Genomic DNA, 21,631 nt, shown 5'->3' with positions numbered 1-21,631 from the left:
TAAAAGAGATGACACGAAAGTATTGCAACAAGGAATTTTTCCATTTTTTACTGCTACCTGCATCAGGCAATGATAATGGACAAGATTTTGTGCATTAAAATGAGGTCTGATAAACTGGTGGTAGGTGGGAGAGCCCATCAAATGGTTTCCTGTACCCAGGAAACCATTAACTACGCTGGGTGGTAACCATATAACTGGGATTTTGGGGCAGGTTAAGTGTCCTTCAGATTCCCCTACCTAAAAATCACTTAGTATGGTAAAAGTTTCAGAGAGCCTCGGAGAGCCCAACTGCTGCCCAGGACCCCAACCAAATAGGCACATTCGTGTGGCCATGTGGAATATGAGAGGTGTGAATCAGGAGATCAAGAGGGTGGAAGTGGTGAATGTGTTCAAGAGTGCGAGATATGCCATGATGGCATGGTGTGAAACAATGATGAAAGGGTGTGAAGTGGGAGGGTGTGAAATGTGTAAAACCTGGCATGAAGGGGCAAGGTAGATGCATGGAAGGAGTTGCTTTGTTGATGAATGTGGTGAGGCAGAGGAATGAGAGATTACAAATGTGAAAGCTCAAGACGTAAGTATGTCAAGTTCAAGTCTGAGAAGGTGAAAGTGGCAGTGATTGTAGTGTATGCACTGTGTGATGACTGGAATGAGAGAGAGAAAGGCAGGTTTTGGGATGAGCTGGATGAAGCAGTGGGAGAAATGCCCAGGAGCTATAAAGTGATTGTAATGGGTGATATGAATGGAAGAGTAGGCATTGGTCCTGAGGATAATATAATGGGTTGTGATGGAGTACCAGGAGAAAATGATAATGGGAAGTGACTGAAGCATATGTGTCAGGAAAGGAGACTGTGCATTTGTAACTCATATTTCAAACAATTATTAACCCATGGGGATGAAGTAAGGACAAGATGGAAAGAATATTTTGAAAGCCTGATGAATGGGAATAAAGAGAGCAGAGCAGCTGTAAACATGATTGGTTTTGGGGGTAAGAAGAAAAGGAATGCAGTACCAGGAGACATGACACTTGCACAGGTGAAGAGTGCTGTAAAGAGGCTGAAAAATGGGAAAGCAGCTGGGGTTGATGAGGTGTATGCAGAGATGCTTAAGTGTAGTGGAGAGAATGGAATGAAGTGCTTGTTGGAGGTATGGAAGAAGGCATGGATGAGTGAAACTGTGCCTGCAGAGTGGAAAATGGCTATGATTGTACCCTTGTACAAAAATAAAGGAGAGCGAAGTGAGTGCATGAATTTTCGTGGGATAAGTTTATTGAGTGTGGTAGGGCAGGTACTGTATATGGAAAAATTATTACAGAGAAAGTAAGAGAGATATCAGAAGTCCTAGTGAATGATGAACAGGGTGGCTTTAGGAGTGGCAGAGGATGTGTGGATCAAATATTTGCAGTGAGCCAGATAGTGAAGAACGCCCATGAGAAGGACTATAAGGTGTTTAAGGCATTTATGGATCTGGAAAAAGCAAATGACAAAGTAGACGGAGAAGGACTGCAGAAGGCTGTGCACATGTACGGTGTAGATGGTAAGCTGCCTGGTGCTGTCAAGAATTTTTATGATGGTAGTGAGGCATGTGTAACAGTAAATGGGCATCTAAGTGAATGGTTCACGATCAATGTGGGTGCGCGACAAGGTTGTGTGATGTCCCCATGGTTGTTCAATAAACATATGGATGGGGTGCTGAGAGAAGTAAAAACACAAGTAATGGGGAGAGGGATGGCATTGGTAATGAATGGTGATGGATGGAACAACTCAAATTTGTTCAGTGCTGATGATGCAGTGTTACTTGCAAATACCAGAAAAAGAACTTGGTGGACTAGTGATGAGTTCTGCTGATGTCTGTGAGCATCATGCCTTGAGAGTAAATGTAGAATGGAGTAAAGTGACTGTTATCGAGAGAGAAGATGAATCCCAGTGTGATGTTACAGTGAATAGAGAGACTGGAATTGGTGAGAGAGGTCAAATATCTGTGTACAGTGAAGGAAACGAGAGGAAAATGTGTAAAAGAAGTGGAAAGTAGAGTGACACAAGGAAGGAAAGAAGCTGGTGCTATGAAGGCCTTGATAAGAAGGAGGCTTGAGTGCTGCTGCTGCACGAAGATTACATGAAAGGGTGTTAGTGTCAACTTAACATATAAATGTGAGACTATGGTGTGGCATGAAAATGAAAGGTCAAGAATGAGAGAAGTGGAGATGGGACTGCTGAGGAATGTATGTGGAGTACAGAGAGTTGATAGGATATGAAATAGTGTGATTCATGAAGCAGGGTCAGGAAGTCTGTGGACACCAGAATTAAAGAAAGTGTACTGAAATAGTATGGTCATGTGGAGTGAATGGATAACAAGAGAGTGGTGAAAAAGGTATATCTGAGTGAATCTGAAGGAGGGAGGAGGCAAGGTAGGCCAAGGAGAAGGTGAAGCAATACGGTAGAGGAGTGTGTGAGGAAGTGAGGTAAGGAAGTCAGTAAGGCTAGGGGACTGACACGTGATCAAGCTGGCTGGATAAATGTTGTGGGAAAAAGTGCATGATCAGGGATTTGGCACCCCTATATAACATGACTTCGGACTGACTCTATCGGATATGTTTAAGTGAAGCTACAGAATGTGATAAAAGTTTTTTGGCGTATCAGATACAGCCAGGATTCCAGGGGCTCGAATGATGAGTAAATGGAAGCGTGGCCTATTGGACTGGGCAAACCTGGGCTATCTGGACACTGCTATTCCTCAACCTCCCCTATGGTGGGAAAGGAGGTCCGAATGATGATGATAATGACTGTTAAACTGAAATGCATTATATCAGGGATTTACTATAAATGATCAATAAACCTCAACTTCCTCTTGAATTTGTCTCCGTAAATGCTACATCTGGTTGGAATGCCTTGAACCACTAGGTCACCAGGTATCAATTTGTCAGCCAAAGGTAACCACCCAACACAGTATGGCAGACCCCCAGTTTATACAGCTGTCTGTTAACCTAGAGGTGCCACGCAAGCTAGTTACACATACATGGGGATGAGATTTTCTGTCATAAAAGTTGATCCATTAACGAACCCTCAACCTGATTCCCACTTGCCTACTACAGACTCCTCTGTGACTCCAATTACAGTTAGCATGGTGGCAAGGGGAGGGAATGGTTGGAAGAAGTTCAGAGAGCTGTTCCTTCTCCTGGCCATGAGAGGGGCTCTCCCTCCATGCTACAGGGTCCTTGTACATGGTATGTCTTAGGAATGTAATGCTGTATGGAAGTGAGACTTGGGCAGTAAAATAGGAGGATATTCATAGACTCAAATGTACAGAGATGATAATTAGATGGATGTGTAGTGTGTTCTTGAATGACAGATCTATGAGGGTTAAAACTGCAAATGAAGAGTTGAGACTAAGGATGGGGACTGCACATACAGTACTGCAGTACTATTGTGATGATAACAGGATGACTGAGATGGTTTGGGCATATGGAAAGGATGGAAGCAATGGCTATGGCACACCTACTTTTTGACCTGCCTTATATCTTTCATAGGGGTAAGAGTAACGTTTTTATTTTTAATGAATCCAAAACTCAAGTTTCTGCATCTTTTGAACTGCCATACTCTTTCACAGGAGTATCTCTTAATGTTTAACAATATGCAACTCAATCCTGCAAAACTGTTTAATATACTCAGGGTTTCATTCTCTCAGGATTTGTCATAGAAAGTTTATATTACCTATCTCGCAAAATCTTCTTCCATGATATAAAGTCTGCTATGCTGATGTCATGCCTATTTCATCCCTGCACTGCTGTTGATTTTATACAGGAATTTTCTTCACTCTTGTAGAATACAGCTCTTATGTGTGAGTGGAGGGGGGGGGAGAAGGGAGGTTGAAAACATATAGCACTTCTCAACAGGGTGGAGTCTGAAGCCTTTCTTCTCATCAACTCTCCTCCACTTACTAACTCCCTTCAACCTACATCTCGTTGCCACACAGTTACATCTTTATCTCATTTCTATTGCTACATCAATGGTCACTGCTCTTCTGAACTGTACCCTTGCATTCGTTCTCCATTATGGCAGCAACATAGCACCCATTTGGCAGCACTCACCCCTTTTCCTTTTCTGTTCAACTCCCTAATGCAAGAGTTAATTGTTACTCCCAGTCCTTCGTGTATGCAACAGGTCAACTCTGGAACTCTTCCTCTGTCTGTACTTCCTTCTGTTTATGCCCTGCAATCAACACCAAATCATCGACATACAACATCTCCCACGGGAGTCCATTTCTGAAATCATGTGAGAGGGCTTCAAGCATGTTGATAAACAATAAGGGGCTGACCTGGAGCTGAAGCATCTTCGTCGTGGGTCCACCTCCAGAAAAGTTGTAGCGGAGGAGGACAGCATAAGGGCCAAACTACCGCAAACCCCGCTGGCCCCTCACAGGGCCCTAGAACCTGGAAGTGGCTTCGGTTCCCCAGGCAAATGCCACATCTCTCAACACAACACACACAACAACACTGTTTTTTCTACACCGAGAAATGACTCTCACACGGTAGTTTCTCGAATATTTCTTCTAGTCAGTGACATCGAGACCAATCCAGGACCCATCAACAAATACATATGTCCAACATGCTCAAATTGAGACCAATCCAGGACCCATCAACAAATACATAGGTCCAGCATGCTCAAAACCCATCACTTCAAATTGACAGACCAAGGGTTCAGTTCAGTGTAATTCTAGCAAGAAGTCAACCCACTTCATCTGCACAACACTTGCATCCAGAGAACATTACACAAATACCTGGAGCTACATCTTATGTTCCTTTCTCCCATCCTCAAACCCCCTCACCAGCCCCTCTCCTACTTCCACACCTCCTCAGCCTAGCCCGCCAATCCTCCCCACACCATTGAATCCCCCAACCCCTCCCATTCCACTCCAGTCTTATCCACCCCAACCCTTACCTCTATCACAATCTTCTCTTACCTCTTCTCCTCCACCCACACCTCCACCTCCCTCCCGTGTTGCAGCACCGAACACACATCATACACACAACATTAACATTCTTCGAATACACAAAGATGGCAAAAACACCAAACAAGAACTCACACAATTCATCAAACAACAGAACAACACAGTCCCATCTTACACATGCAGAACAAAAAACACCAACATTTCACAATTTCACCACCATCAGACAAGACTGGGCCAATGGCAATGGCGGTGGACTCATCACCCTGGTACACCAATCCATAAACTTTTCAGATACTAGTGCACACACAAAGTCACTTCTCGCCCCACATGACACCACAACAGATATACAATCAATTAAAATCCGCACTGGTAACAAATCATACATAACAATCGCCAATATATACATTCCTCCCCAGTCGTCCCCCACAGTACCACACAATAACTTTCCTCCAATGCACCACATCACTAACATACCCAACATCACCCTGTGTGATTTCAATGCCAAGGCGTCGGCCTGGCATGTCAACAACCCTGACACAGACACAGGGCTGGTACTACAATCCCAAACAGATCATCTTTTCACACTCAATATCTCCATCAACATACCTATATCCCACACCAAGCCCTCTTCCTCCCATCATCCCCAGACATCACCTTCTGCTCCCCAAACCTCGCCCCCACAACATCCTGCAGAGTGGTCAAAACCCCTGGCTCTGACCACCTCCCAATCATCATCACTACCAAACCCAGAATCACCCCAGCTGGCCACAGACACACATACACTAATTATAAGAGAGCCAACTGGGAGACCTTCACAACTGAAACAGAACAACACTTTGAAACATTAAATAATACATCAGTCACAAACATCAACACTGCTGTGACACTTTCAATACAATTATTCAAAATGCAGACAAACGACACATCCCTCGAGGCAACAGAAAGAGACACAACCCAAACTTCACACCAGAAATTCAAGGCCTCATCAGCCAACACGACACTACGACACTCCTCAACACCCCATACACAAGACACCGTACAACAAATACAAGAACTCAATCCCCAAATAAACAATGAAATATCGGAACAACAAACACTAAACTGGAGTAATTATCTCCAAACACTTGATCACAAAACAAACACTAGCAAAACTCTTCAAAACACTATACAACATCACACACTCCAACAGCATCACTACACAATCACATGCTGCCATCACAACAACAGACACAATACCCTCAAACAAACAACATGCAAACGCTCTCATCAATCACTTTTCACATGTCTAAACCTCCATCGAGATGACCGATGTGTCATCCGACGCAAGAGACAGTTCCCCACAGACCCAGACTTTGCACTCTTTACTTACAACCAAACAAAGCACATCATTAGCAACCTTAAGTACTCATCCGCCTGTGGCTCAGACAACATAAGCAACGTACACTTTAAACACCTTGGACCACAAGGCATACAAGCACTCACCAACATATCAAACAACAGCTACTCACACAACATAATACCCAACATCTGGCAGCACGGTACTATCATCACTATCCCCAAACCCAACAAAGACCCCATGTTACCTTCTTCACACTGCCCCATCACACTCCTCTGCACCCCCTCCAAAGTCACTGAATGACTGGTATTACAATTAGGTACACCTCACATCCCCTTTGCCTCATCACAACATGATTTTAGGCCACTACACTCCACAAACACTCTTTATACAGACCTTACACAAAGAGTTTTTGATGGCATCAATTCAGCCATGCCACACACAGAACACCCCTAGTCAAACTAGATATTAACAAAGCTTTTGATGACATCTCCTGCCACAACCTTACAAATAAAAAAATCAGCCCCAACATGCACAATTACACAAAAAGATAACTGGCAAACTATCTAGCATGCAAATGTGCATATGTAACATCTGCTGGTCAGTCACTGAACATCAGAAACTTCACAAACGGCATCCCCCAAGGATCTGTTTGGTCTTTTACACTCTTCAACCTATACATGCACAATAATAGTCGCACCCCACATACCACAAATATTCATAGCTTCCCATGCAGACAATATAATGCTTACATGTACACACCAAAATGCAAACACAGCCACACATATCCTCCAACCTTATCTCAACACACTACACGAATGGTTCACCACAAACAGACTTACAATAGCCCCAGCCAAATCTACAGTGACCCTTCTCACAAACTGGACAGCAGAACATAGTCACAATCCACACCTCACCATAAACAACCCCCCCCAACCCCCCCAACCCCAAAATCCTTGGTGTAACATACAATACTTCAATGTCATTTAAACAACACATCACAAACATTAAAAACAAATTAACAGCATGACTCAACGTCCTATGGTCACTTGCCCATACAACATTTGGACACAACAAAGAAACCACCACAACAGTATACAAACAACGAATACATTCAGGGATGAATTATGCATGCCCTGCTTGGGTTTCTAACCTAAAACACACTACAACACTCTACAAACCATACAGAACAAGGCTCTAAAAATAATCACAGGCTGCACAGCTACTACATCTACAGACCACCTACACCAAGAAACTATCTATCTCTATTTATTGCCAAAGGCCTTAATCCCGTAAGGGGTGGCCACAAACAAACTGCCTCCATGTCGCCCTGTCCCCCACCATTTCACTGCCCTGCTCCCAGCTTACACCTCCCTCTCTCATATCCCTCCATCTCATCCTTGGCCTCTCCTACCCTCTCCACCTCATTCACATACATTCTCCTCATCAGTCTCACACTCTCCATCCTCTCCACATGGCCAAACCACCTCAATGTGTTTCTCCTAATGCTTCCTATCACATCCACATCCACACCACAATGCTCCTTCATTTCCTCATTTGTCAATCTGTCTCTCCATGTGACTCCACAGCCTCCTCTCAATTAACTCATTTCCACTGCTCTCATTCTTTACTTGTGTCCCTCCAACAAGGTCCGAGCTTCTCTTCCATACGTTAGAGTTGGTATCACAATACTGTCATGTAGTACTTTCTCACTTCCATGCTCACTTCCCTGTTTCTTATCACTGCTTTCAAGGAACCAACAACTTTTTTTCCTTGTTGTACCCTTTCAAGCATTTCACCCTCTAAACTTCCATCCTTACTCATCACACTACCCAAGTACTTAAACATAATCACATTTTCCATTTCCTCCTCATCCAACCTCACTGTACATTCACTGACTTCACTTCTCTCGAAGACCATAACTTTACCCTTCCCTACATTCAACTTTAGATTCCGCTTCTTACACACTCTCCCAAACTCATCCACCAAGCATTGTAGCTCCCCTTCGTCTTCACTTAACAACACAGTATCATCTGCAAAGAACGGTACATGGAGTTTCCAAACACTTCCCTCTCTCATAAGGGCCACTCCAACATCCACTGCCCTACCTTGTATCTCCTTATAACCCCATCCATATACAGATTGAACAACCATGGAGACATGTCTGTTTCAATCCAATCTTCAAACAGAAAAACTCACTCAGTTCACTATCCACATGCACAGCAGCCTTAGCACCCTCATACATACTCTTCACAGCCTTCAACAACTTCCCATCTACTCCACATATTCTTATTACCTTCCACAATCCTTGTCTATTCACCTTGTCATATGCTTTTTCCAAATCCATGATGGCTGCATAGAACTTTTTTCCCTTCTCTAGAAACTTTACCACTAAAGAAACTAAAGTCCTCAAAGTCAAGGATCATCTAGGCACGAGAGACACACAAATTCTTGCCACAGCCTCCAATAACCCACATCCTCCACTATACTACATGGCAGCACATCTACAAACATCAAGGTATATCAAAATAACATCCAGCACACGATATCATACACAAATACAGTCATCTCTCCCCTTTCGCCTGCCTCAAACCAGCTTCCAAAAGCGTAACCATGCTCAAATCACTCACTGCGCCATTCAGTCACTCAAAGACAACACACAGCTCATGCAAAGCCTCCTGATATCCACCATTCTGAATCCTACCTCCCTTGCGAGGAGAGGGTCCACCTGGCCAGGCTGAAATGTGGGCATCATCCAGCCCTGTTCAGTTATCAAAAAAGGCTGGATGTCTCCGTTGCTGATGCCTGTCCATGAAGCAACACAGCACCCCAAACTAATAAGCACATTATGAAAAACAGCACTGACAATTACCTGCACCAACAACACAACTTATACTCCTTGAGAGCTCTGTGGGAAAGCCCAGTCTTGGCTGTGGCCTTCCTTAGGGACTCGGGGCTGTCTGGCCAGACTGCCCGGGGAACAACTACTGTAGTATTACTACTACTTCAATATGGGGCTTAAGACTTACCCCTGATGCACATCATCATTCACGAAAAACAAATCACTCAAATCTACATTCACTCTCACCTAAGTGTGAGCTTGGGGTTTTATTCTCTCGGGACTTATCTTGGAATGATTATGTTACATCTCCTGTAAAATCTGCTTCCAGGAGATTAGATGTGCTACATCGACTCCAAACCTTCTTTACCCCTGCACAGTTGTTGACTTTATACATGGGTTTCATTTGCCCGTGTAGAGTACAACACTGATGTGTGGGGAGACTCCCCACATACAGCTCTTTTCAACAGGGTGGAGTCAAAGGCTTTTCATCTCATTAACTCTCCTCCTCTTACTGGCTCCCTTCAACCTCTGTCTCTTTGCCGCACTGTTGCATCTTTATCTCTTTTCTATTGTTACGTCAATGGTCACTGCTCCTCTGAACTGTCTACTTGCATCCTTCCACCTCTATGACAGATGCGTAGCACCCGTCTAGGAACAAACTCTCATCCCTTTTCTGTCCAACTCTCTAATGTGAGAGTTAACCGTTACTACCAGTCCTTCATTTATGCAACAGGTCAACTCTGAAACTGTCTCCCTCTGTCTGTATTTCCTCTTTCCTATGATCTCCACGCTTTCAAATGCAACGTGTCCAGGCATCTCGAAATGAACGGATCTTGAATTTGGCTCTCTATTATTTTGTTTTGTTTTTTTCTTGGAAGGAATGTTTTGTGGGCTCTTAGCCTTTGGTTCCTTCTTTCTTGCATTTAAAAAAAAAAAAAAATAGCTATGCGTATAACCACTTTAACTAGCCACTCCTCGATCCCAAGCTTTCTCATTGCCCACTTCATCACCCCCCTAGGGCTCTGTCAAGGGTCTTCTTCAAATCAACAAAAACAGAGTACAAATCCATTTCTTTCTTACAAAGTCTTTCTGAAAATTTTAAAGAATGAAGATGGCATCAGCAATCCCTCTACCTGGCATAAACCCTAACTGTATCTCATCAATATTTACTCATTCACTAATCATTCCTTCTACAACTCTCTCCATTACCCTCTTTATCTGGTTTGAAAGTTTTATGCCTCTACAATTTCCTTTTTCCAGGACATCACCCTCCCACTGTAAACATTTACGATCACACTCTTCAGCCAGTCATCCGGGAAAACACACTTATACAGAAAATCGTATTTATCAAACCAGAAACTAACCCCATCCTGTATCTCCTGAGACCTTCATTATTTCAGCAGTCAACTCAGACGCACCTGCTGCCTTCCCCACCTGCATTCTGTGTATTGTCCTGCTCACAGTAGCAGCAGCAATCAATGGCCAAGGGGCAAACACTGAATCTGCTGACAAAACCTTCCCTGTTCCAGTCAACTCCTCATTAAGCAACCAGTTATAATGCTCTCTTCAGGCATCTTTAGCATCCTCACTGTCTACCACTACCTTTCCCTCATCATTCTTCACACACTACTCATCTAGGATATCCCCATTATCCCTCCTAATCTGATCTGGCATCTTAAATACCATATTCTTCCTTTCATTGCTATTCACTTTATCCAGTAAAAGTCTCTGAGACTCAGATTTTGCCCTGTATACCTCCTTTCTAGCCTTATACTTGGCAGCCAAGTATTCCTCTCTGTTTCCACCCCTTTTCGTTTCACAGATAAGCCTTATTTTCTCCTTAACTGCAGCTTCTCCACCTTCATCCCACCATCATGTTACCTTATGTCTTGGAAGGGCCCCTTGTCCATCCATATACTGAATCAGTAACTCAGAGATTTTGAGAACTCTGTACTGTTCACTTACACATGTCAACAGCTCCCTGTTCAGCCACAGCTCCTGCTCACCTTGCTATAGAGGGCATCCCTCACCCCTTGGTTTTTCAATTTCCATATCTTCCCCCTAGAGGCATAGGTTCTCTTCTTCACCACCTGCTCCTTAAGAACCATGTCACATATCAGCAATTTGTGTTGCTCCACACACTTTTCACACCTTAGAACTTTAACATCCCTCATCAGCCTCCTGTCAGCCCTCCTGACCAAGAAATAGTCAAATCTGGCTACTATTTTCCCCAGACTTATGTGTAATCCATCTACTACTTTTCCTAAAATGCATGTGGCACACAATCATGTTCACTGCCTCCTTTCCCCTTCCACAAACATACATCATCATTCTGAATAGGTTAAACACCACAGTCACTTACAGGGTACTCGGCCACAACACCCTTGTACACTTCGAGGAACTCCTCTGCTTGAACTTTGTCCATGCGGAACATCTGAAGAGCAGTTACTTCAAATCCTTCATCCTTTATTGCCTTCAGGATCCCTCCCATGTGACCTGTCAGTAGAAAGAGACAGATAAGGGACCATTTGCAGTGACAAGGTTAGAAACAGTCTCCAATAACATCTTTATAATCTGGTTTCTCTCCATGAGATGAAAATAATCAGTAAAGAGCACTCTGTGAGCACATGACAAATGAGCAATTGTTTGCACATAAGCCTATCATCGTAATTTCATCTTGGTGTAAACTTTCAACATTTCCAGTGAGGTAGGTGAACAGTAACGGAAAAATAATTAAGCTAAAACACTGTATTTACTTTCTCACTTTTTCTCTCTCGATGTGCATATAGCAAGGCGCCAGAGCATTTATCACACACACAATGTTCAATTCTCTGCTCCCAACTTGTCGTTTTAACGAATTGCGTCAGTAATGCTTAGCTATTGATCGAATGACAAAACCCAGATATGGGGCGATTACGCTTGCTGATTTCACCCCCTGAACATTAAAAAAAAAAGTTCATGAAAAATTATGAGCATAATATCCAGTATTTAATTGTTAGAAGTCACGCAAGAAAACACAGCATTACAAGCAGAAATCTTTTTTACTGTTATTTGATGTCATAGTGGAGCATGTCAACTGAAGCCCTCAGTTCATTCCCTTGGAAAACTGGGATTCCAAGGGGTTTCTTTGTCATATGCTTTTTCCAGATCCATGAATGCCATAAACACCTGATAGTCCTTCTCACAAGCCTTTTCCACTATCTGTCTTACTGTAAATAGTTGACCTACACATCCTCTGCAACTCCAAAAGCCACCCTGTTCATCATTCACTAGGACTTCTGATCTCTCTCTGACTTTCTCTATAATACTGTAATTGTTCCACATAACTTCCCTAGCAGTCAACAGATTTATGCCATGATAATTCTTGCACTCACTTCCCTCATGTAGTGGTAGGTGGTGGCGACCATCATCCACTCACTTGATGTAGTGCTGCCTACTTCTTCCTCAGCCTTTATCATTCTTTTTCTGTGCCTGCCCTCCTCTCTTCCTGTTTCTCCCATCTTTCCTGTCACTTCTTATTGCTTTTCTTTCCTTTACAGGTGGCTTTACATTGAGTGACAAGCCTAATGGTTTCCTGTAAGCCAAGAAACCATTTACAACGCTGGGTGGTAACCATATAACCAAACAATTACGTGCTCCCTACGTGTCATCAAGTGGGTTGGTGGAGGGTTAGTGCCCCTTCCTGTAAAACAAATAACTCAGAGTCAAATGGCCACCCCTAACGGGATTATGGCATCAGGCAATAGATAGATAGATAGACTTCCCTCATCTATATTTTCGTACAGGGGTTCAATCACTGCCTTTTTCCACTCTACTGGCACAATTTCACTTATCCATGCCTTCTTACATATCTCCAACAAGCCTTTCATTCTGTTCTCTCCCGACACTTTATCATCTCCGCATACACCTCATCAACCCCAGCTGCTTTTCCATTTTTCAGCCACTTCACAGTGTTCTTCACCTCTGTAAGTGGCAAGTTTCTTGATACTGCATTCCTTCTCTGCACACTCTCAAAACCAATCATGTTGACAGTCACTTAGCTCTCTCCATTCCCATTCATCAAACTTCCAAAACATTCTTTCCATCTGGTCCTTACTTCATCCCCATGGGTTAATAATCTACCGCTTACACCTTTCACACATTCATATTTCTTTCCACACTCACTGCTACTTTTCTACACCTCTTTCCAGAATAACTTCCTATATTCGGATTAATTTGCATTCATTTTTTTTCCCAGATCATCATTTACCTCCTCCTTTTTCCTCTTCACCAGTCACTTTATGTGCTTTTTAATTTCAATATATTCATTTCTCATTTCAACTGAACCCCTGTGCTGTATCCACTCTAGCCACTTCTTCCTCTTTTCCTTCACTGCTTTCTTAACCTCTTCATCCTGCCATGCCGTATCTTTCTTCATTGTTGTTACTCTTGCCACACCACACACTGCTTCTAACTAAGCAATCCCTATATAGTTTAGACAAACTGTCCAGATTCATTTCATTCCAATTCACCGATTCTAACTCCCCCCCTACTTTGGTCCTATATTCATCAGCCATTTCTTTGATCCTCAGCTTCTCAACTTTTAGTCTCTCTCCCTGACAGCTCCTCTCTCATGGTCCATCTCACTCCTCTCTCCTTGATCTTGCATACCACAATCATATAATATGACAAACTCCCCACTGTTCTCTCACTGCTCTCATATCAGCAACACTACTTATCATCGATTTCTGTATGGGCATGTGATCAATCAGGCTCCCATCAACATGATCTCCATTCCCTCTATGCCACGTATATTTATGTGCATCTTTGTGTTTAAAATAATAATAACAGATGCACACCCTCCTTTCCTGACACAAATCCTTCAGTTGCTTCCCATTATCATTCTCTCTTGGTACTCCATTATTACCCATTATATCATTCACAGGACCAGTGCCTACTCTACCATTCACATCGCCCATTACAATCACTTTATAACTCCTGAGCATTTCTCTTACTACTTCATCCGGCTCATCCTAAAATCTGTCTTTCTCTGTATCACTCCTGTCCTCACGTGGTGCATACACTACAATCACCGCCACTTTCACCTTCTCAAACTTGAACTTGACATACATACATCTCAGGCTGACACATGTGTAATCTCTCATTCCACTCTGCCACATTTCATTTGTCAACAAAGCAACGCCTTCCTTGGATCTTCCTCACCCATTCATGCCCGATCTTACACACTTTACACCCTACCACTCTTCCACTTCACAACCTTTCATCTTAGTTTCACACATTGCCATCACAGCATATCTCGCACTCTTGAACACATTCACCACTTCCACCATTTTACTCTCCTCATTCACACTCCTCACATTCCACATGGCCATATTAATCTGCCCATTTAGTTGGAGCCCTGGGCAGGTACCGGGCCCTCCAAGGTTCTCAAAAACATTTGTCATAATCTAATGATTTTAGATAAAGGTATCTGGGGGACACTAAACCCTCCCAGAAACCCTGGTTATATGGTTACCACCCAGGTAGTAAATGGTTTCCTGAGTACAGGAAATCATTTGGCTTGTCACTCTGTGCAGAGACCATAAGGCAACACCACACTGAGTGGATGATGGGTGCCTCCTCCTATCATAAACACACACACACACATATATTCTGCATGTATGTATGTATGTATGTAAATATATATACAGTAAAATCTCAAATTTCGATGGACATATGTACCCAAAACCGCATCTAAATTCAAAATATCGAAATTTAAACTGAACTTCTTATGGGAAAAATTAGTTTGGGTCCGAGGCCTCCGAACCAAACTACCTAAAATCATGATCTTTTGCCCACACCCCCTGTAAACTTTATGAACTATAATTGTGGTTAAGTAACTGCAGTTCTGCATTGTATTGCCATACTGTCAGCAAGTGTATACTTGGTGTATTTCTGCCCTTTCCTGTACTGCCATTTCTCCTTTGCTTGCAAAGATTTAGAGGTGCCAGGCTGCTCTTGTACATCACCACTGCTACCCAAAGAACCACTCTTGCTTGCCATTTTGAAACAGGTAAGTTGCAACAAAAATACAAAGAAAATACATACAACTAAATTGCAGTGAAATGCATGTCCACATATGGCTAGGCTCATACTTTTTCTTATAATTTTCCTTCACTTCTAGCATTTTGGTTCGCATGATACATATTATCTTTGCTTGTTTTGGTTGGAGTCTGGCCCTGGGAGCATCGAAATTCGTGAATCTGCATCGAACAGTAAGGTAGGCAGACCACTCCAAAATGCATCAAAATTTGATTCATCGAATTCTAAACTGTCGAAATTTGATATTTTACCATATATATATATATATATATATATATGTATGTATGTATGCATATTGTCTCTATCCATCTCAATCTCTCTTTCCATTACTGCACGTGTTACTTCTCTCTCTCTCTCTATTATTCATTTTTGAGTCACATCCAGAGGTTATAAAGGAAAACAATGAAAGAAAATTCAGTAAAAGAGGATGTACACAAAAAATTTGCATCCCTCACCCACTTCTTTAGAGACATTTACCTAAGCTCTGGCAGGAGATTTTGGCCTCTATCAGACTGGCAGATGAATCGTTTTGCTCTCTCTTTCTTTCCTTTCCTATAATCCCTCTCTCTTTTTTTTAAATTTTTGAGCCACATCCAAAGGTTATGAAAGAAAACAGTAGGAGAAAATTCAGGAAATGAGGAAATGCATAAGGACATAAGGGTTACTACAGTACCACTCTCTCTCTCTCTCTCTCTCTCTCTCTTACTCCTGTTACTTCTACACCTATCTCTTATTCATTTTCAAGTCACATCGTAGAGTTATAAAAGAAAACCATGAAAGAAAATTCAGTAAAAAAGGAAATCCATCCATCCATCCAATATCCAATCCTATGTTGCCCAATGAGAAGCGCAGAAGCCCAGGGCTAGACAAATTGGTCCTGACATTTAAGATGAGAGTGATTTGAGATACAAAAGAAATTTGCATCCCTCACCAACTTCCTGAGAGTGATGTTTACCTAAGCTTCGGCAGAAAATTTTGGCCTCTATCTGACAAACGGAAAAATGGTTTTGCTCTCTCTCTCTCTATCTGTCTGTCTGTCTATCTCACTCTCTCTCTCTCTCTGTCCCCTACCCTCAGAACCCCTTACCTCAAGCCCATCTCAGACCTCTCTATGGTATGTGTTTCTTCTTTTCTGTGCTCCTCTCATCACTTTCTATTAACCTCACCATACCGATGTGTGTTTCTGATACTTACCATAACATTACATTGCGTATATAAGGCGTAGAAATTAACGTCTATCTATCAATCTATAGTCAGATGCCATGATCCCACAAGGGGTGGCCATTTGTCTTTGAGTTAGTAGTTTTATTGGAAGGGACAATAACCCTCTGCCGGCCCACTTCTTAACACAGGGAACAACATATGGGTTGGTTGTATGGTTACCACCAAGTGTTGCAAACTGTTTTCTGGCTTACAAGAAACCATCAGGGTTGTTATTCAATGAAAGAGAAGGAAGAGTAATAATGTGACACAAAAGATGGGAGATAGAGGAAGAGAGGAGGGCAGACATAGAAAATGAATGATAAAGGTCAAGAATGAAGTAGGCAGCACTACATCAAGTGAGTGGAAGATGGTCGTCACCACCTACCACCATAAATTGACGTTTGAGGTCTGTTAAGAAAGTGTCCCACCTGAAGCTCTAAAAAAATATATAGCTAACCTATTGAGCTAGGACACTAATCCCCCTCAAAGCAGGCCCCTTCTGACTTCATACACATAGCCCAGCATTCTTTCCACTGCCTGAAACATTTTTCAATGTCTGTTTTTGGTATCTCTTGCAGGTGCTTCATCACATTCATCATGACCTCTTCCCTCATCTCAAATCAGGAACCCTTCAGCAGAGTTTTGAGCCTGGGGGATAACCAAAACTTGCACGGAGCCATGTCTGATGAGTAGGGAGCCTGCTGGACCTGCAGGATGTTGTGCCTGGCCGAAAATTCCTGAATCAATTGAGAAGAATGAGCAGGGGCGCTGTCATGGTGCAGCTTCCAACTTGCCATTTTCCAAAGGTCTGGTCTCTTCTACCGAACTGCGTCACGAAGATGACAAATAACGTCAAGGTAGTAATGTCTGTTGATAGTCTGACCTTCTGGTGCTTATTCGTGAAGCACAGCACCACTGCAGTTGAAAAAGTCTACTGACGTGTGTGCATTTCACCTCGTTGCAGACCTGGCCCAGGCGACCCTGCATGCTTCCCCAGGGATGAAAGTGCTTCGGTTTCTGGGTCGTACCCGTATACCTGAGTCTCATCTCCAGTGATAACAGTCTTCAGAAAGTCTGGATCGCAATTTGCACATTTCAATGTCTTGTGCAATGTTCATCCAAGAGAAGAGATGATGATGATGAATGTGACAAAGCACCTGCAGGAGATGCTTCAAACCGACTCTGACAAATGTTTCAGGGAGTGGAAAGAACACTGGGCTATGTGTGTGTCAAGTCAGAGGGGGCCTTCTTTGAGGGGGATTAGTGTCCTAGCTCAACAGGTTAGCTATTTTTTTTTTTTAGAGCCTAAGGTTGGATACTTTCTGAACAGACCTTGTAAGTGGGGAAAATTTCGGTTTATGAAGAGGATGCCCAGTACCAATTAGGATAAATCCCATAGGTTCTGTGCTCTCATTATCGTGTAATTTCAATATCATGCACTAGGCTCAATACCAAATACGTGTGATAACAAAGGTATCAGTATTCCTGCTACTTCCTGCTTTACTGAGCTTAAAGTAAATCTCTTGTTGAGAATGGGTTAATATCCAGTGGTTTGTACATACCATCCTTCAGTAAGATCTTCCACTTGGTTCACCTGGCTATTCAGAAAATGAAAGTCATGGTTCTTGATCATTTGACTGCTAATATTTCCCTAGGTTGAACATAACTGCCTCATGCTCAAAACAGAAACACAACTACCTGATTCAAGTAATTAAGTACATCCATTGTACAGTACGGAATAGATTACCCAAGATCTTTTTCTCCTTTTGAAATTATAATCACCCTCAACTGAACAAAATCATTTAGAGTCACCCACAGTAGTAAAAGAGTTGAGTTGTTGTAATGACAAATCTTCCTCAGCTTTAGTGAAACTTGCTGTGTCATACCAGCAGTGATGGCATGAGGCTTGATGATGCAGCAGGTGTTGTTTGTTAGTTTGGCAGTGGTCTGCGGCAGCAGGTCATCCTTGATTTTCGAGGAGGGGAAGAAGAATTCAATTTCCTGCAAATATACATGTGACATCAGACTCTTCAGTGCAGTGTTACCTCCAAACAACTGCTGGAGGTAACACTGCTATACTCTTTGATCCATACTTTTGCCAGCTTAGTAATCTCTCTAGCACTTGTTTCACAATCTATTATTCTTTGTGCCACATGGAGGCACTGATGGATGATTATACAAATGTCCCTCAATTCTTTCCCTAACCACAAATGGAGATACTGTAGTGGACTACTGATGGATAACTCCTTTGAAGGAACACTGCCTTGCCGTTGCAAAGAAACCTGTGCATCCCACTGATCAGTGAAGCTATATAGGTCAGGTACAACCATATAAGGCAGGTTCACTGTCAGGGATCAGAAGAAAAATATTCCCCCCACAGTTATTGCCAGAGCTAACACTGCAAGGTACCAACTGAAACATTTCTAAACCACAATTACTAGATCCACCAAGTCATGGCCCCTAGAACCCACCAGCAATAAATAGCTGACTGTGGCAGGAGTCAGACCTGCTCCAAAGGAAGGGGCTATATGAATCTCTGGGTGAGGAAAGCTAACCACTTTTGGAAATTGAATCTTGGGACATACAATGTCCAAAATTTTGCTGGTAAAGCTAACATAGCCATTGTTCTTCAAGAACAGACATCTTAAATTGGGATATCATAGGTCTTAGCAGGGTCAGAAGACCAGGTGAGGTATTCACAACACTGTCTGATGGTCACATACTTTGTTACAGAGACAAACAGGAAAAGAGAAAAACATGGTGTAGAATTTCTAATTAACACATACTTATAACCAGCAACACTGAAGAATTCTTTAGTTCAAATGAGAGAGTAGTAGGACTAATATTTACACTGAACAAGAAATAAAAGACAAAATTAATCCAAGTCTATGCACCAACATCAGCTTGATAATATAAGGAAGTAGAAAAATTCTGTTAACATAAGAGTAAATAATCTATTTATGGCCAAATGCCTTAATCCCGTATGGGACAGCCACAAACAAATCACCACCATGTCACCTGGTCCCCCGTCATTTCACTGCCCTGCTCCCAGCTCACAGCCCTGTCTCTCATATACCTCTCCATTCCATCTCTCCATCTCATTCTTGGCCTTCCCCTCCCTCTTCCCCCCTCCACCTTACTCACATATACTCTCCTTGTTAGTCTCTCACTCTCCATCCTCTCTACATTGCAAAACCACCTCAATGTATTTCTCCTGACTCTTTCTATCACATCCACATCCACAACATAACAATCCTTCATTTCCTCCCTAGTCAGTCTCTCTCCACGTAACTCTACACCCTCCTCTCAAATAACTCATTTCCACTGCTCTCACTCTAGACTTGTGTCCTTCCAACAAGGACCAGCTTCACTTCCATATGTTAAAACTGGTATCACAATACTGTCATGCAGCGACTTTTTTTACTTCCATGCTCAACTCCCTGTTACTTATCACTGCTTTCAAAGAACCAGCAACCTTTCTTCCTTGTTGTACCCATTCAAGCACTTCACCTTCAAAACTTCCATCCTTACACATCACACTACCTAAGTACTTAAATGCAATTAGATTCTTCATTTCCTCATCATCTATCATCACAGGACATCCAGTGACTTCATTTCCCTCGAAGACCATAACTTTATTCTTCCCTACATTCACCTTTAGATTCCATTTCTTACACACTCTTCCAAACTCATTCACCAAGCCTTGCAGCTCCCCTTTGTCTTCACTTAACAACACAGTATCATCTGCAAACATTGCCCTCTCTTGTTAAAGCCACTCAACATCCAGTGCCCTACCTTTTATCTTTTATAATCCCATCCATATACACAATGAACAACCATGGGGACATGACACACCCCCATTTCAATCCAACATTCAAACAGAAAAATTCACTCATTTCACTATCCACATGCACTGCAGCCTTAGCCCCCCTCATACATACTCTTAATGGCATTTAACAACTTCCCATTGACTCCAAATATTCTTAATATTTTCCAGATTCCTTGTCTATCCACCCTGTCATGTGCTTTCCCCAAACCGATTAAGGCTGCATGCAGCTTCTTTTGACTTTTCCACTAAAGACCTAAGAATGAATATCTGATCTATGCAACCTCTCCCCTTCCTAAAACCTCCCTGTTCTTCACCAACTAATTCCTCTGTTATTTCCCTAACTCTGTCAGTGAGTATCCTACCATACACTTTTCCTATTATACTAAGAAGACAAATGCCACTATGATTACCACCCACTTCTTTTTCCCCCTTTTCCTTTGCACTGGGGAATAGTTATACCTGATTTCCAATCCTCTGGGACTCTACCTTCCTCTCGGGCCAATCTGCAAATCGTCCATATCCATTCTACTACCATCTCTCCCCCATGCTTTAGCATTTCACCACACACTCCATCAACTCCTTGAACTTTTCCCCATTTTGATTTTCTTCACGCTCCCACTACTTCCATCCCACTGATTTCTTCCTGTCTTCTTACCTCCCTCCTCCCCCCAGCTATTCCCCAGCCACTTATCCTCACATCATTTTCATTCTCTATGTTTAACAGTACCTGAAGGTGTTCTCTCCGTCGCTCACTTTTTCTCCGTTCTCCACTAGCAATCTACCATTTTTATCTTTCACACTCTGAATAACTTCTTTATCACCTTGTCTTCCACTCTTTACCTCATTCCAGAACATTTTCTTACATTCCCTCTAATTTACACCAAAATTCCTTCCAAATTCCTCATCCACTCTCTTCTTTCTCTTACTAATCTTTTCTTCTCTCTCTTCAACTCTACATATACCTCTCTCTTCCATCTCTCAACTTCCCCTACACCCCTGCTTCCCATCCACTCACTTTGTGCTTTCTTCTTTTGCACCACAGCTTGTCTCACCTCTTCATTCCACCATGCTGTTCCTTGCACTCCCTTTTGTCTTTCCTTCACCTCACACACCACCTTACATGCTGCTAGGATTTCTTCTGTGAATATCTTGCACACACCTTCCATCTCCCCCATCTGCTCCAAATCATGTTTATCCTATCACTCCTCCACTCCTCTCTTATATTCTGTCTTTTTTCCATTCTCTTGCAACCATTCTGCCCTCCTTGTATGGATTACTTCCTGTTCTTCCCTCCTTCTATTCCTCCACTGCATTTGAACCTTGAATTTTGTCACCACCACATGGTGGTCAGAAAGTCCACTCTCCCAACCTCTGTATGCTACTGCATCCACTA

At 42.6% G+C, this 21,631-nt stretch overlaps 1 protein-coding gene across 1 annotated transcript in view; it reads right to left on the bottom strand.

Moving 5' to 3' along the window:
* Positions 1-21,631, bottom strand: part of nmdyn-D7 (nucleoside diphosphate kinase homolog 7) — a 165,490-nt gene that overhangs the window by 57,339 nt on the left and 86,520 nt on the right. The window contains exons 6-7 of the mRNA XM_080285223.1: positions 18,296-18,410; positions 11,488-11,621 (exon numbers count right to left, since the gene is read on the bottom strand). Of these exons, the coding sequence (XP_080141349.1) occupies positions 11,488-11,621; positions 18,296-18,410 (249 nt within the window). The remainder of the gene's footprint in view (positions 1-11,487; positions 11,622-18,295; positions 18,411-21,631) is intronic.

This window comes from Coenobita brevimanus, chromosome 13 (assembly GCF_032717465.1).
Source record: "Coenobita brevimanus isolate Jiangsu-jjx chromosome 13, ASM3271746v2, whole genome shotgun sequence".
In the NCBI taxonomy this organism is placed as follows: domain Eukaryota; kingdom Metazoa; phylum Arthropoda; class Malacostraca; order Decapoda; family Coenobitidae; genus Coenobita; species Coenobita brevimanus.
The sequence above is the reverse complement of the archived record's forward strand: the minus strand, read 5'-3'. Positions and strand labels throughout refer to the sequence as shown.